Source organism: Drosophila miranda, chromosome 5 (assembly GCF_003369915.1).
Source record: "Drosophila miranda strain MSH22 chromosome 5, D.miranda_PacBio2.1, whole genome shotgun sequence".
Taxonomy (NCBI): domain Eukaryota; kingdom Metazoa; phylum Arthropoda; class Insecta; order Diptera; family Drosophilidae; genus Drosophila; species Drosophila miranda.
The window spans coordinates 881,339-893,282 of record NC_046678.1 but is presented as its reverse complement, the minus strand read 5'-3'; the positions used below and the strand labels follow the sequence as shown (position 1 = coordinate 893,282).

Below are 11,944 nucleotides of genomic sequence, written 5' to 3'. Positions count from 1 at the left end.
CTGAATTTGGGAATGGAAATATCTAAACTTCGATTTTCGATAGATAAATAATCGACTCCGGTCTTTAATTCTTCTACGTGTCATTAATTTGTTATTATTTAATCTACAGGTAATCGCCTATTTTAGGGGCAACCTTTTGAGACGGAAAGCAAAAAGTAACAGTTTTCAAAATTTCCCAGTGTATTTAGTTTATTAATAAGTAAGTAAATAATATTACTATAACAATTGAATAACAGTTATCTTACGTTCCTTTTGATAGTTTAGTTTGTAATTTTATTTTATTTCCCAACTTTTTGACTGATAGGAAAAAATAGCTTGTGTCAACAGGCACCTGTAAATCGACTCATTAATTTCAGTGGCAAAAGAGTGTTTTACTGAATATTGTTGCGACCAACGTGCACAAATGATTCCGAGTGTCCTGGACGCCCAGGTCTCTAAAACCGAAACAATTGAACAAATTCTTGATATGGTGCTGGCCGATCGGAGATTGAAAGTGAGAAGAGGACTCAGTCGTTTCAATTTTGCATGATAACTTCCGTTTGAGAAAGCTTTCCGCAAGATATGTGCCGCTTTTGCTCACAATCGACACAGTGTAGGCATGACAAAAATTCATGAAATTAGCTACGAATTGCTTCCTCAATTGTCAAATTCCCTGGATTTATTTCGGGGGTCTATTTCTTGTTTCCAGCCCCCAAAAAAATGGCTCCGTAGAAAGAGATTTGATCCCAAAGATAAAGCAATCTCACCAAGAAATGCCTATTTTGAGAAATTATTAATAGTATACAGCCAGGCTCTGTTTTTCACTTACTTTTGCGAACAGCTGACCTGGTAAGAATAACCTGATCAGTACGAGGCTTAGATGATGACGAATGTTCTACAGGCACAGAACTAGGCCCATTTTGCTGCGTTTTACACCGTATCGGTGAAACAAAGTATTATGGAGCACACTCGACATTTGGCCGTCTTGCACCATCGAACCGTTAAAAAATAGGAAGAGCACTAAACGAATGACAATTGCTTATGGTATGATTCTTGACTTCTCGACTATCCGTCTTTGCACATGAAAATGAAGATTTAGTGTGTCCTTTATTTGTCTCTTGTTCAGTTTTTCCGTTATTCCGTATTGACTCTTCAGCGGCTAGATGCTGATAGCTCCGATTCAACTGGGCTGCGCAGTCGGACCAAGATGGTAGCTTATCGTAATCCAGTTGCTCTTCGAACCGAGACTTCGTTGTGGGAATTATCATCGCGCTATTTATGTCCTTCTCACTTCCTAACGACTGCAGAGAGGAATAGATGGCTGACACCGTGTCAATGATGGACTCAAGGCATAAAGCAAAAGGGGTTGTTGTGCTGGGGATGTCAAACAACTGCGAGACAGTATCAGAAGAGATCAAATATTTTTTGTCGTAAACCTCCTTCAAACTATAAAGAGCTTTCTCATAATTGTCTATCAAGATTCATACTTCTGTCCAATCACGTTTTAACGCTCACAACTTTGATTCCGATTTTAGGATACCAACCCGTTTATGTTGTTCTGTAATTAAAAAGCGTGCAAAAAACAAACAAAATTTTACTTGAAACAAACTCCCGGGTCTACCAATATAATAAGGAGAAACATGGTTTTAGGGTTTCCACTGCGAAAAGATATAGGAAACCGTGGTAAGTTTCGACAGAAATGTATGGCACGCACTTTTTGTATTGTGGTGCAGTCTGCTATAGCCTGCAGCCTGTGAGCGTACATATACATATACCAAATGCACATAATGTGTTCTTATTCAATTCTTATTCTTATTTTTAAAATCCAAAGTATGGTTGATGAATACCCTATAGATACTATCGAAAGACTTCTAGGGAAAGAATTGATACAAGTTTGACTAACCTATCGATATAGCTATTCATATAGGGATGCACATGCATACATGTATATATGACATACAAAGCTATGTGTGTGCATTCGTATCGATATTTCCTTCTACAATTGTGTAGACGAAGATTTTTTTCGTTTAATAGCAAGTGAATCAACAATTTAATTCCACATGAAAGAACTGAAATTTTGCTATTTGTAGCTTCACGTAAGTTTACCTTATTTAAATATACAACAATTTTGTTCCCTAGCTGCCGGTAATTTTTGGAAGAAAATATTTAAGTGGACATACACACATGCGTACGTACGTATACAGACACTGCCATATATGCATATGTATGTATGCAAAATTTAAATATCAACACATTTGTTAACAAGCAAACGAAAAAATAAACATTTACATATGTATGTAGATGTAACTCTGTTTTGGCGTACTTTAGGTCCTTATTTATATTTATTTATTGATTAATATATCATATGTATGTATATATGTACATATGCACATATATGAATTGCATGTATAAATAAACATATGTTAAATATGTATACATGCATATTGTTTTGGTTAAAAGTACAATTATTCTTAATTAATTTACCTTTTTAATGATTTAAGACAGACAAGCATTAGCCAGCCGCAATATGGATAAAAAGATCTCTTCGACGTCGCAACCGCGAATTTTAAAAAAGAAGCATTTCAGAGTAAAACATCAAAAAGTAAAACTGTTCAGAGCCAATGAACCGATTCTAAGTGTATTTATGTGGGGAATAAACCACACTGTACGTTATCAAATTAAAATTATAGAATTATTTAATAAAAACAATCATGTGATCTTTCAGATAAATGAATTAAGCCATGTAAATATACCAGTGATGCTTCTCCCAGATGACTTTCGGGCTTATTCAAAAATTAAAGTGGATAATCATTTATTTAACAAGTAAGACCTTCGTAAAAATGATATTCTCTTGTAAAAATGTTGTTACTTAAAACTTTGATTTGACATAATCCGTTAAAATCTTAAAGCTTTATAGACTATCCGTACAGGCAATAAGTTTTTTAAATTGCTCTATTAAAACGTTTAATTTATTAAATTTTAAGGGAAAATATGCCGTCACATTTTAAAGTTAAAGAATATTGCCCCCTAGTGTTTCGCAATTTGCGAGAGAGATTTAATGTTGATGATGTTGATTATCGCGAGTCGATGACTCGTTCACAGCCGATACGGATCGACTCTTCCGGAAAGTCTGGGGCACAGTTTTACCAGAGTTATGACAAGTTTTTTATAGTTAAAAGCTTAACATCAGAAGAAATTGAGCGTATGCATGCCTTTCTAAAGCATTATCATCCGGTGAGTAAAATGTTGTTTAATAATATCAAACAACTGTATAGATTTTGTTCTAGTACGTTGTTGAAAGACATGGAAAAACTCTTTTACCGCAATATTTGGGAATGTATCGGATCACTGTGGAGAGCGTGCAATATTATTTTGTAGTCATGCGGAATGTTTTCAGCTCTCATTTGACAATTCATAAGTATGGAATCGTATTGATCGTTGTTTCGCCCATTCGTAACCATAATTATAATTTTTATAGAAAGTTTGATTTAAAAGGTAGTACTGTAGATCGTGAAGCATCTGAAAAAGAGCTCGAAAAACATTTGCCAACATTCAAGGATAATGACTTTATAAAACAGAAGGTCAAGCTGGAAATTGGAGACGAACCAAAAAAGAAATTAATGGATACTCTAAACAATGATGTGGATGTAAGCATACTAGTTATGTATTAAAAAAATTATTCTTATTCAATGCGAATATGATACGAGATATTAAATACTCACGGTTTTCATAGGTTTTATCATTAAACAATTAAGCATCTAATACAAATACATATGTGTATACTCTACCAGGTATACGAAAAATGTCGGGATGATAACTTAAAACTTAATGCTACATGATTTTTTTTTATCAAACTAATATTTATATTGATATAGCTGCTTACCAAGCTGCACATCATGGACTATTCATTGTTGGTTGGTGTACATGACTGTGTGCGAGCGGAAGAGGAAGCTTTGCAGGGAGATAATACCCAAGCTGCTGGACGCAGTGAAAATAGCGAGAGCGAGGAGTGCGATAGTGGTGAACGGTATTTAGAATCTTTAAATTAAGTGTGTTTTTATTGATATGTGTTTCCTTTAAGCTGGACGTACAACACGCCTCCAGATTCACCAAGAGGTGCGCAGTATAAAGAAGTTGTCTACGAAGTTGATATATACGCCATTCCAAGTATTGAAGGTAAATGGCATTCTCCGCGTGCAATTTTGTAAATAAATATATGTACATATTTTCACACTTAAAGCGTAATTTTCCAATTCTCAATAGAGTCAAAGACTAAAGAAACATAACATGAAATAGAAGAGTCGATTCTATTCACTTACTGTGTTTTTATACCCATGCTATGATATTTATTATGGTAGATATTATGATTTAGACAAGTATTTTATATCACACTCAAGGAAGATTCGACTACTCCATAATATATATTATTTTTGATCAGTTTACATATAAGCTATCGGACTATATAACCAAAAGCCCGGATTTATTGCTGCTGTTTTATTGGTAAAGCCATAATTCACACAATAAAAGAATAAAAATCGGGTAGCGACATCTGGCTAATTTTATTCATATATATATATATATATGTTTGTTTCTTTTATTAATTTAGAAAAACGAGAAATCTACTTTATAGCTATTATTGATGTCCTAACGCAATACGGTGTCAAGAAACAGGTAATTTAAAAGGAATTAAATACTGGGCGCTCAGTGAAGGATTGCTTACTATAGATATAAACCATAAATAATTATACAAATTGTAAAGCTCCCAATCTATCAGCAAAAGTCGGTTTTGTTCAAAGCGTAAATAAAAAGTGAAATTCTTATTGTATTCGGCACCATCACTGAGCGCTGGGATGGTTGTGTTGGTGAACGCGCACATTGATTTCTTCATCTTATATTTTAAAATTTTAGGCGGCAAAAGCAGCAAAGACCGTTAAGTATGGTAGTAACGTTGACGGAATATCGACATGTGACCCAGAACAATATGCCAAAAGATTCTTGGAATTTATGGATAAAGCAATAGAATAAGATATCATCAGATATAATCATTGTATTTGCCACATTAAAAATGTTAAATTTATACATATAAGATATACACAAATATGAGACATTATAAGTATACCTCTACATTAGTAGTTTTTGCGTCCCTTAATCGATCTGCGATCCCAGGTGAAGTGTGCTTGTACATTTTTACAGTAAAACGGAAGAACAAAATCAAAGAACAGAATTGAGATTATCGTTGACTTTCACCAAAAAGCCGCACTCCGAAATTTCGTGCATTTTTATACCCGATACTCAAAATGAGTATAGAGGTATACATATTAGATTTGTGGTGAAAGTGGATGTTTGTAACGTCCAGAAAGAAGCGTTTCCGACCCCATAAAGTATATATGTTCTTAATCAGCATCAATAGCCGAGTCGATTGAGCCATGTCTATCCGTCTGTCCCTCTGTCCGTCCCTATGAGCGCCTAGTGCTCAAAGACTATAAGAGTTAGAGCAACGATATTTTGTATCCAGACTTCTGTGATATGTCACTGTTACAAGTATATTTCAAAACTCCGCCCCAACAAAGCACGAAAATCTGTGGCATCCACAATTTTAAAGATACGAGAAAACCCAAAAACGCAGAATCGTAGAAAATGACTATATCTTCTAGAGTGCAGCATCTGAACCAGATCGTATAATTATTAAAGCCAGAATGACGAAAACTATTTCTTTCTTTCTCGCTCTGTCTCTCTCTAACACACACGTTTCAAGGTCGGCTTTGCCTATTGTGAGAACCTAGATCTCAGAGACTATAAGAGCTAGAGCAGCGAAATTTGGTGTCCACACTCCTGCGATATCGGACCTGCACATGTTTAATTTATATATTAATTTTCGCCCCCGCAAAGGACGAAAATCTTTGGCATCCACAGATCTCAGAGCCTAGAGCAACAACAATTTGGTATCCACACTCCTGTTAGATTTCACTGTTACATATGTATTTCAAAATTTCGCCCCACCCCCTTGACCCAATATTGAAGGTACGAGAAAACTAAAAACGCCCAATCATAAAGATTGACCATATCTACCAGTTTGCCGAATCTGAATCCGATCGAATCATTTGTATAGCCAAAAGGAACAAATCATTTTTCAGTGGCTGAGCAGCGCCCGAAGACAGGCGTCAGACACGTTTTCTGTCTCTCCCGCACGCACTCTTTGTCGCTCAATGTAGCCATACTGACTGTATGTATCCGGTATAATTGTAGAGTTGTTGTCGCAGCAGCAACTCACAACGTTCCCCTCGTTTACTTGTCCATCCTAGGGTTTCCCTAAATGTTTTTCGATTCGTCTAATTTTTTTTTGCGTCAATGAATCCGTTTCTAACAAAAGTACATACTAGATTGTTGATGTCATATTTATATTATTAAAAACAAATATTTTTCCAAACAACACGTTTTTCAACAGATATTTAGTAATTTCGCCAAAAAAGGAGAAAAAAAAAAGTACAATTTTAATAACGATTTCTTTAACAAAACTAAATTTTTTCTAATAGTTTTTTTTTTCTATAAAAAAAAAACAATATTTTTGCAGAATATTTTTTTTTAAATTATAAATTTATTAATATTTGGTGGTATTCCCCACGGGTTTTAGTACACATTTGACCCTATTGGGAATCGAATCGTATAAAGCCTTCAGATTTGTGCTATATCCTCAAAAATAGCGAAACGTCAAAGAATTACTTTTGAGTACATAATTTGGGTACTTTTGAGCTCTTTGGAGCGCGCTCGAGTTCGAGCCAAAATATCATTTGCAAAACGTTGCTGAATCTTTGATGCTATCTCGATCCTGAGCGTTGTTTAATAATAACACGATCTTTCCTTAATCCATTGTTAAGAGTGGAACACAAAGAATTAATTAATAATTAATTAAAAAAAATCTAAATTATATTGAGTTTGTTATTAGTGTACAAGAAACAAATTAGCTTATTAGACAAAATTTATTTTTGGTTGTGAAAAGTTTTTTTTTTAAATTTTATTTCTTTTTCCGTTGGGTTAGAAATACCGAAAAAGAGTTACAGACGTGTAATTTTAAAAATAGTTAGTTTCTAAGCGAATGACTATGATAAAAACCAATTAGTATGGACTTTTGGAATTTAGCCTTCTTTATAAATAATTTGGCTCGGAAATAATTGGTAACAAGTGTGCTCGTAACATCACAGAGTGTGCTCGTAACATGCGCGTAACAGAACATCTGGGTAAGGCCAGCTTTTAATTAACTAATTAATTTTTTGACCATTAGCAAGATAATTTCCAATAAACATTATGTTACTACAGCTCGTCTGAAATGTTAAATGCACATCTAAGATGTCTTGATCTTCTTAGCTCGCGCTCTTTCTGCCGTCGTTTTGCTTCAAAGCAAGCAATTGAAAAAATAAATGTTTTTTATCGCGCTGCACATTTTTAGCTGTTTTTGTTTGCCAGAATCGATGAGAAAATGAAACATCGATAACATAAATCTGTGAAACGAGCACCTTAAAACGAAACGTTAAACGCTAAATCAAGTGAACAAGGAAGCCTGCCTGAATGTGGTAAAAACATTTGAATTTTAGGCAGAACTGAAGTAAATATACATAATTTTTTATTTGAGATTTAAAAAATGTTAATTATACGTCGAATATACGACAATACACCATAATTTCTGTGGGTTCGAGTCCGCAAGACGGATTGTTGATTAACAACAAAATAGTACATGTAAATTGTTTCAAGACTTCATTACTAAAATGAGACAAATCAGTCAAAATCAATATTTTTATGGATAATACATACGACGAAACGGTTGACTTGATACCGTGGGATAGGTGGCGGATGAGTTTCACTGTTATTCATATTTTCAAAGCGTTCTCGAATTCTGAAATTATATTTTAATAAGCAATCGCTGCGTCATTTTATCTAATGTCGGTTGGTTCTCACGTTTTTGCACTTTCTAGTGAATCATTGGAAACCTGTTGAGAATATATGTCTATTCGCCCTTCGCTGAACTCACGTTCCATTTCGGTGATCTGCCATTTTTCAAATTTTGAGCGCAATTGCTTAGCCCGAGCTGCTATCTGAGCCTGCAGTATATGTGATTAAATTTGTTTTCGTTTCCATTTTCAAGATATCTTACCTCTTTGAGGGCCTGATCACTGCAACTTGATTTTGGGGTATCTTTTTCAAATTCACTTTCATCGTCTTCACTGTCCTGCTCCTCTTCGCTTTCAGATCTATCAGAGTTATAAATATTTTCGGGTGGGGGAGTGAAGCATTTAAGTGGATTGGGTTTCCTCGGCTTATCGACGCCATCAGAGCTTTTGCCCTCTAATTCGCGAAACTTGTTTAAAATGTTCGATGCGGTTTGAGTTTTTTGCAGAACAGTATCGTTAAAACACGAAGTTTTTTTTGCATCTGACAGGTCAGCGTCTGAGTCCGGCGTTGGCAATTTGACAACGCCATCACGTGGTGGTGTCATGCGAAACTGACGTTTTTCCTTCTGGATTGGTCGAAATTTTTCGAAAAAGTTAAACCTTTCACTTAACTCAGCTGTAGTTACTTTAACGTCTTCTTCCTTTGCGTCAGATTTAATAATATCTACATCGGGGTTCTAAATACATATATATTTCTCAGGCTTACTAATATTTTTTTATATTTTGTTTCATAATCTTACCTCTTGTTCAATATTTTGATTAGGGTTAATCAGAATTTTGTTATAGATATCTGGTCTGTTATTCTGTATTTTATTCATTCCATTGACGTTCGTGTTGATATTTGCATCTAGTTCCATGAAGATGCTACGCGATGTTTTACTAATAGCTTAATTTTTTTAAATAATTTGATTAGAAATTAAAAGTGGTAAAGTTCAAAATTTATACAACACAATTTAAGTATTCATACCAGACTCGAAAACATCTGCATCTTCTAGCAATCCCAAACTGTGGCTCCTTTCTTCTTTGGATTGAATACTGTTTTCACTAAACATTTCACCGTTCTCAAATCTATCTTTAATTGAACGAGCTGCTACACCGATTTCCGAATCCGGTATCTTACTCACTGAAGTGATTCCTTGTTCTGATTCAGCAACAGCCTGCTGGTACATTTCTTTTATCTTTGCCTGTTTACCCATAAATAATCGAGAACGAATGCTCTGAATTTCCTGTTTTCGTTCTTCGCGACGCTCTTCTTTTGCCATCATATGACCCCGTTCAAATCTGGTTTTAATATCATTCATTGCATCACCCAAGCCCACAGGTCTCTCTTTTTCGGTATCTTTTTTAACACGCATTAAGGTCATGTCGCTGTCATCATCATCATTATCATCTTTGAAGATTATAATTAGTATAATATTTGCCACCTTCGACAGATTGTTCAAATTTACCTGAATCTAGGATCTTCTTTTCACCAGTGTCCAGTAGGCCATTTTTATGCAACTTCGATAGTTTGGAAGAAATGGACGTACTTTGCGTAATATTTGAATCCTGCCGTTGTAGCGTTTGAATATGGTCATCATTGTTATCAGTTCTATATCCATTTTCAAAGACTTGATATCTTGAGCGGACATTTAGTTGTTGAAGTTCCTCAAGTCCAAGATTCGGCTTATCGGATGCTACATATTATATATAATTTTCTCAGTATAATGTAGAAAAAAAGTAAAATAATATTTTACGAATGCAAATGTATATATGCATATTAATATGTATATGAATATACACAAGCAAAAAAGGCTAGCTTCGAGAGAGTGTACTTTACATACCCTTACGAAGCGCATAGTTATGATACAAGTATTTTAAAGGGTGTATTTTAAAACCAATTTCAATCCGTGGGGGAGTCTGCTAAAACACATTGGAATAGGGAGAAAAAGTGCGCGAGCAAGGAGATCAACTTTGTGGTGGCGTTTTCTTCATTGTGCCTATAATCATAATATCCGATCGAAACCATTTACGATTAGCATACGATTCTGACGCCAAAAGATTCCGGTTTCTCTAGCTCTTACATTGTCTGAGATCTATGATTTAGACAATACGGATATCTGGACGGACCAGTGCAAGCCACGTTTATAATCTTGAAAGAGTATTTTAAAATTGGGCAGAAGTTTGAAACGCACAGAAGCATATTCGAATCCATAAAAGTTTATTTGCATAAACATTTCAGTGTTGTTAATCAGTGTTTTCTTTTATCCCTTTACGTTAGAAGCCTGTTCGGGTTTCACGTAAGTCTGTATTACAATTACCTCGTGCGACATCTGGGGGTAATTCAATAGGTTGATTCTCACGTATTATAAGCTCAGGTTTGCGTGGCTTAGATTCTTCATGAATTATTTTGGGCGCAAAGATTAACTTGAAGTGAACGGTGCAGAAGAGGTTACCATTATGAACATGATAGCTCTCAGGTCTAGATACGATAATAAAGTAGAACCATATAAGCAAATCGAGTATTATCAAGTCTTATTTTATATTAAATACCCGCTACAGTTTTTTCCCTGGTAACCCGAAATAAAATACAAGCTAAGCATCTATACTATATTTATGTACATATATAATATAATACCTAAGTAGGTCTACATATTTCTGCTATATTCGCCAGTGCAAATGTTTAAACGGACGGGGATACTGGCTTAATTGCTATTGCTATTTTGCCTTTTACAATACTCGAACATACACCAATAAGATATATGTCGTCACTATTACTTGTACAAAGAAAGCAAATTATATTTTACAAGGTCTTAATTATCCTAGTTTTTAGGCTTATCCTCTTACAGTTATGTGAAAGAAAATTTCGTTAGTATTGCTACTTGTTTTCTTTATTCTTTTTGTTTCAATCGCAACGAGCTTTGTCGGTAATTCACATCTATACACCTTAATGACAAAACTAATTCAATACTATCTCTAAAATTTGTTCTACCATTCCGATACAGAGATCTGGTTCCAGTTTTAATAAGTTTTTAAGGTCGAATTTCCGTACCTTATACAGGGTTAAAAAATCACAAAAATACAAACTTTAGTTGTTTCGAACAGTCCCTGCAACGTAAGCAGATTTTATGGAAAATAACTTTTTCGTTTTTAAACTGGAGAATGGTTTCTTCCATTTTATATACAGGTTTACCGCATTGTCGACAGTTCTCCCGCTGCTCTGTAGTTGGATTCTAAAAAAAATATACACATGAAAGAAAAAAGTTTCCAGTAGGAGGGAATTATATGATTATATGCATGAAGGTCTACTTAGTGCTTGGAAAGTTAAAATGTATTTTAAAAGACGATTATGAGATGAGTTGATTAATTAATGAGTGCTTACACGAAAAATTTCTTGGGCTTTACTAGAATCTCGTGAACGTACGTGAATAAGATTGCGTTTTTGCAAGTTGTCAAATTTACTAAAACTTCTTTTCTGTAACATATTAAACTTTTATTATTATGGATGAATTACATTTTTAGCATTATAGTAGAAACTTACCATTGAAATGTTTTGGTTGTCATAGTCACACTTTTTCGGTCTTTTCGATTTCGCTTTTTTAATAGGCATTATAATATTGCCAGAAGGTAACGAGGGAGTTGTAGCAATACCATTTTCATGCTCCATTTTATTCTCCTAAAAAATGTTTGATATTTAATTGAACTTATTGGTTTATTTGCGATATGTTTGTGCTTTTTTGTTTCTGAAACGAAAGCGACGTGGCTCCGGTAACCGAAATATATATTAAGCGAAGAACTTCTGAAAAAAACTTTCTAAGCCTTGTTACCTTTTTAAATATTGAAGTAACAAGAAATGTTCTTGTTGAACTAATTGATATTGTGTAAACTGAGTACTAAAAGTTGTTTCTGCGCTGCTTAAAAGAAAACGAACTGAAGTTTCAGTTGGTTTGTCATAGCTAGTCCGAATTTCATACAAATCGGATCTCTTTACCATATTTCTGATATAGAAACGATCGACCTGCATGGTCAAGAATTTGTATGGG

At 34.5% G+C, this 11,944-nt stretch overlaps 2 protein-coding genes across 12 annotated transcripts in view; one reads left to right on the top strand and one right to left on the bottom strand.

Moving 5' to 3' along the window:
* The first annotated feature begins 1,945 nt into the window (after window positions 1–1,945).
* On the top strand, window positions 1,946–5,108 carry LOC108164434 (phosphatidylinositol 5-phosphate 4-kinase type-2 beta). Of its 2 annotated transcripts, none has more exons than XM_017300132.2 (10): window positions 1,946–2,075; window positions 2,485–2,644; window positions 2,705–2,802; window positions 2,964–3,213; window positions 3,267–3,397; window positions 3,458–3,626; window positions 3,855–4,006; window positions 4,061–4,155; window positions 4,586–4,650; window positions 4,888–5,108. In XM_017300132.2, the coding sequence occupies exons 2-10, from the start codon at window positions 2,507–2,509 to the stop codon at window positions 5,002–5,004; spliced, it is 1,215 nt and encodes a 404-aa protein (XP_017155621.1). In that variant the 5' UTR covers window positions 1,946–2,075; window positions 2,485–2,506; the 3' UTR covers window positions 5,005–5,108. The 2 variants fall into 2 exon arrangements, with proteins under 2 accessions (XP_017155621.1, XP_017155620.1); XM_017300131.2 differs by having other exon boundaries at window positions 1,947–2,075; window positions 2,481–2,644.
* A 2,454-nt stretch (window positions 5,109–7,562) lies between these two features.
* LOC108164387 (putative dual specificity tyrosine-phosphorylation-regulated kinase 3 homolog) overlaps window positions 7,563–11,944 on the bottom strand; it is a 30,048-nt gene continuing 25,666 nt past the window's right edge. For 8 of the 10 annotated variants that reach the window (XM_033394326.1, XM_033394324.1, XM_033394321.1 and 5 more), the window contains 11 exons: window positions 11,443–11,577; window positions 11,284–11,376; window positions 10,989–11,134; window positions 10,223–10,383; window positions 9,371–9,598; window positions 8,890–9,312; window positions 8,663–8,808; window positions 8,126–8,599; window positions 7,930–8,072; window positions 7,786–7,867; window positions 7,563–7,726 (listed from right to left, as the gene is read on the bottom strand). In XM_033394326.1, coding sequence (XP_033250217.1) covers window positions 7,721–7,726; window positions 7,786–7,867; window positions 7,930–8,072; window positions 8,126–8,599; window positions 8,663–8,808; window positions 8,890–9,312; window positions 9,371–9,598; window positions 10,223–10,383; window positions 10,989–11,134; window positions 11,284–11,376; window positions 11,443–11,577 — 2,037 coding nt within the window. In that variant the 3' untranslated portion in view covers window positions 7,563–7,720. Of the gene's footprint in view, window positions 7,735–7,785; window positions 7,868–7,929; window positions 8,073–8,125; window positions 8,600–8,662; window positions 8,809–8,889; window positions 9,313–9,370; window positions 9,599–10,222; window positions 10,384–10,988; window positions 11,135–11,283; window positions 11,377–11,442; window positions 11,578–11,944 lie in introns of all 10 variants that reach the window. The other 2 variants (XM_033394325.1, XM_033394323.1) reach the window with 2 other exon arrangements.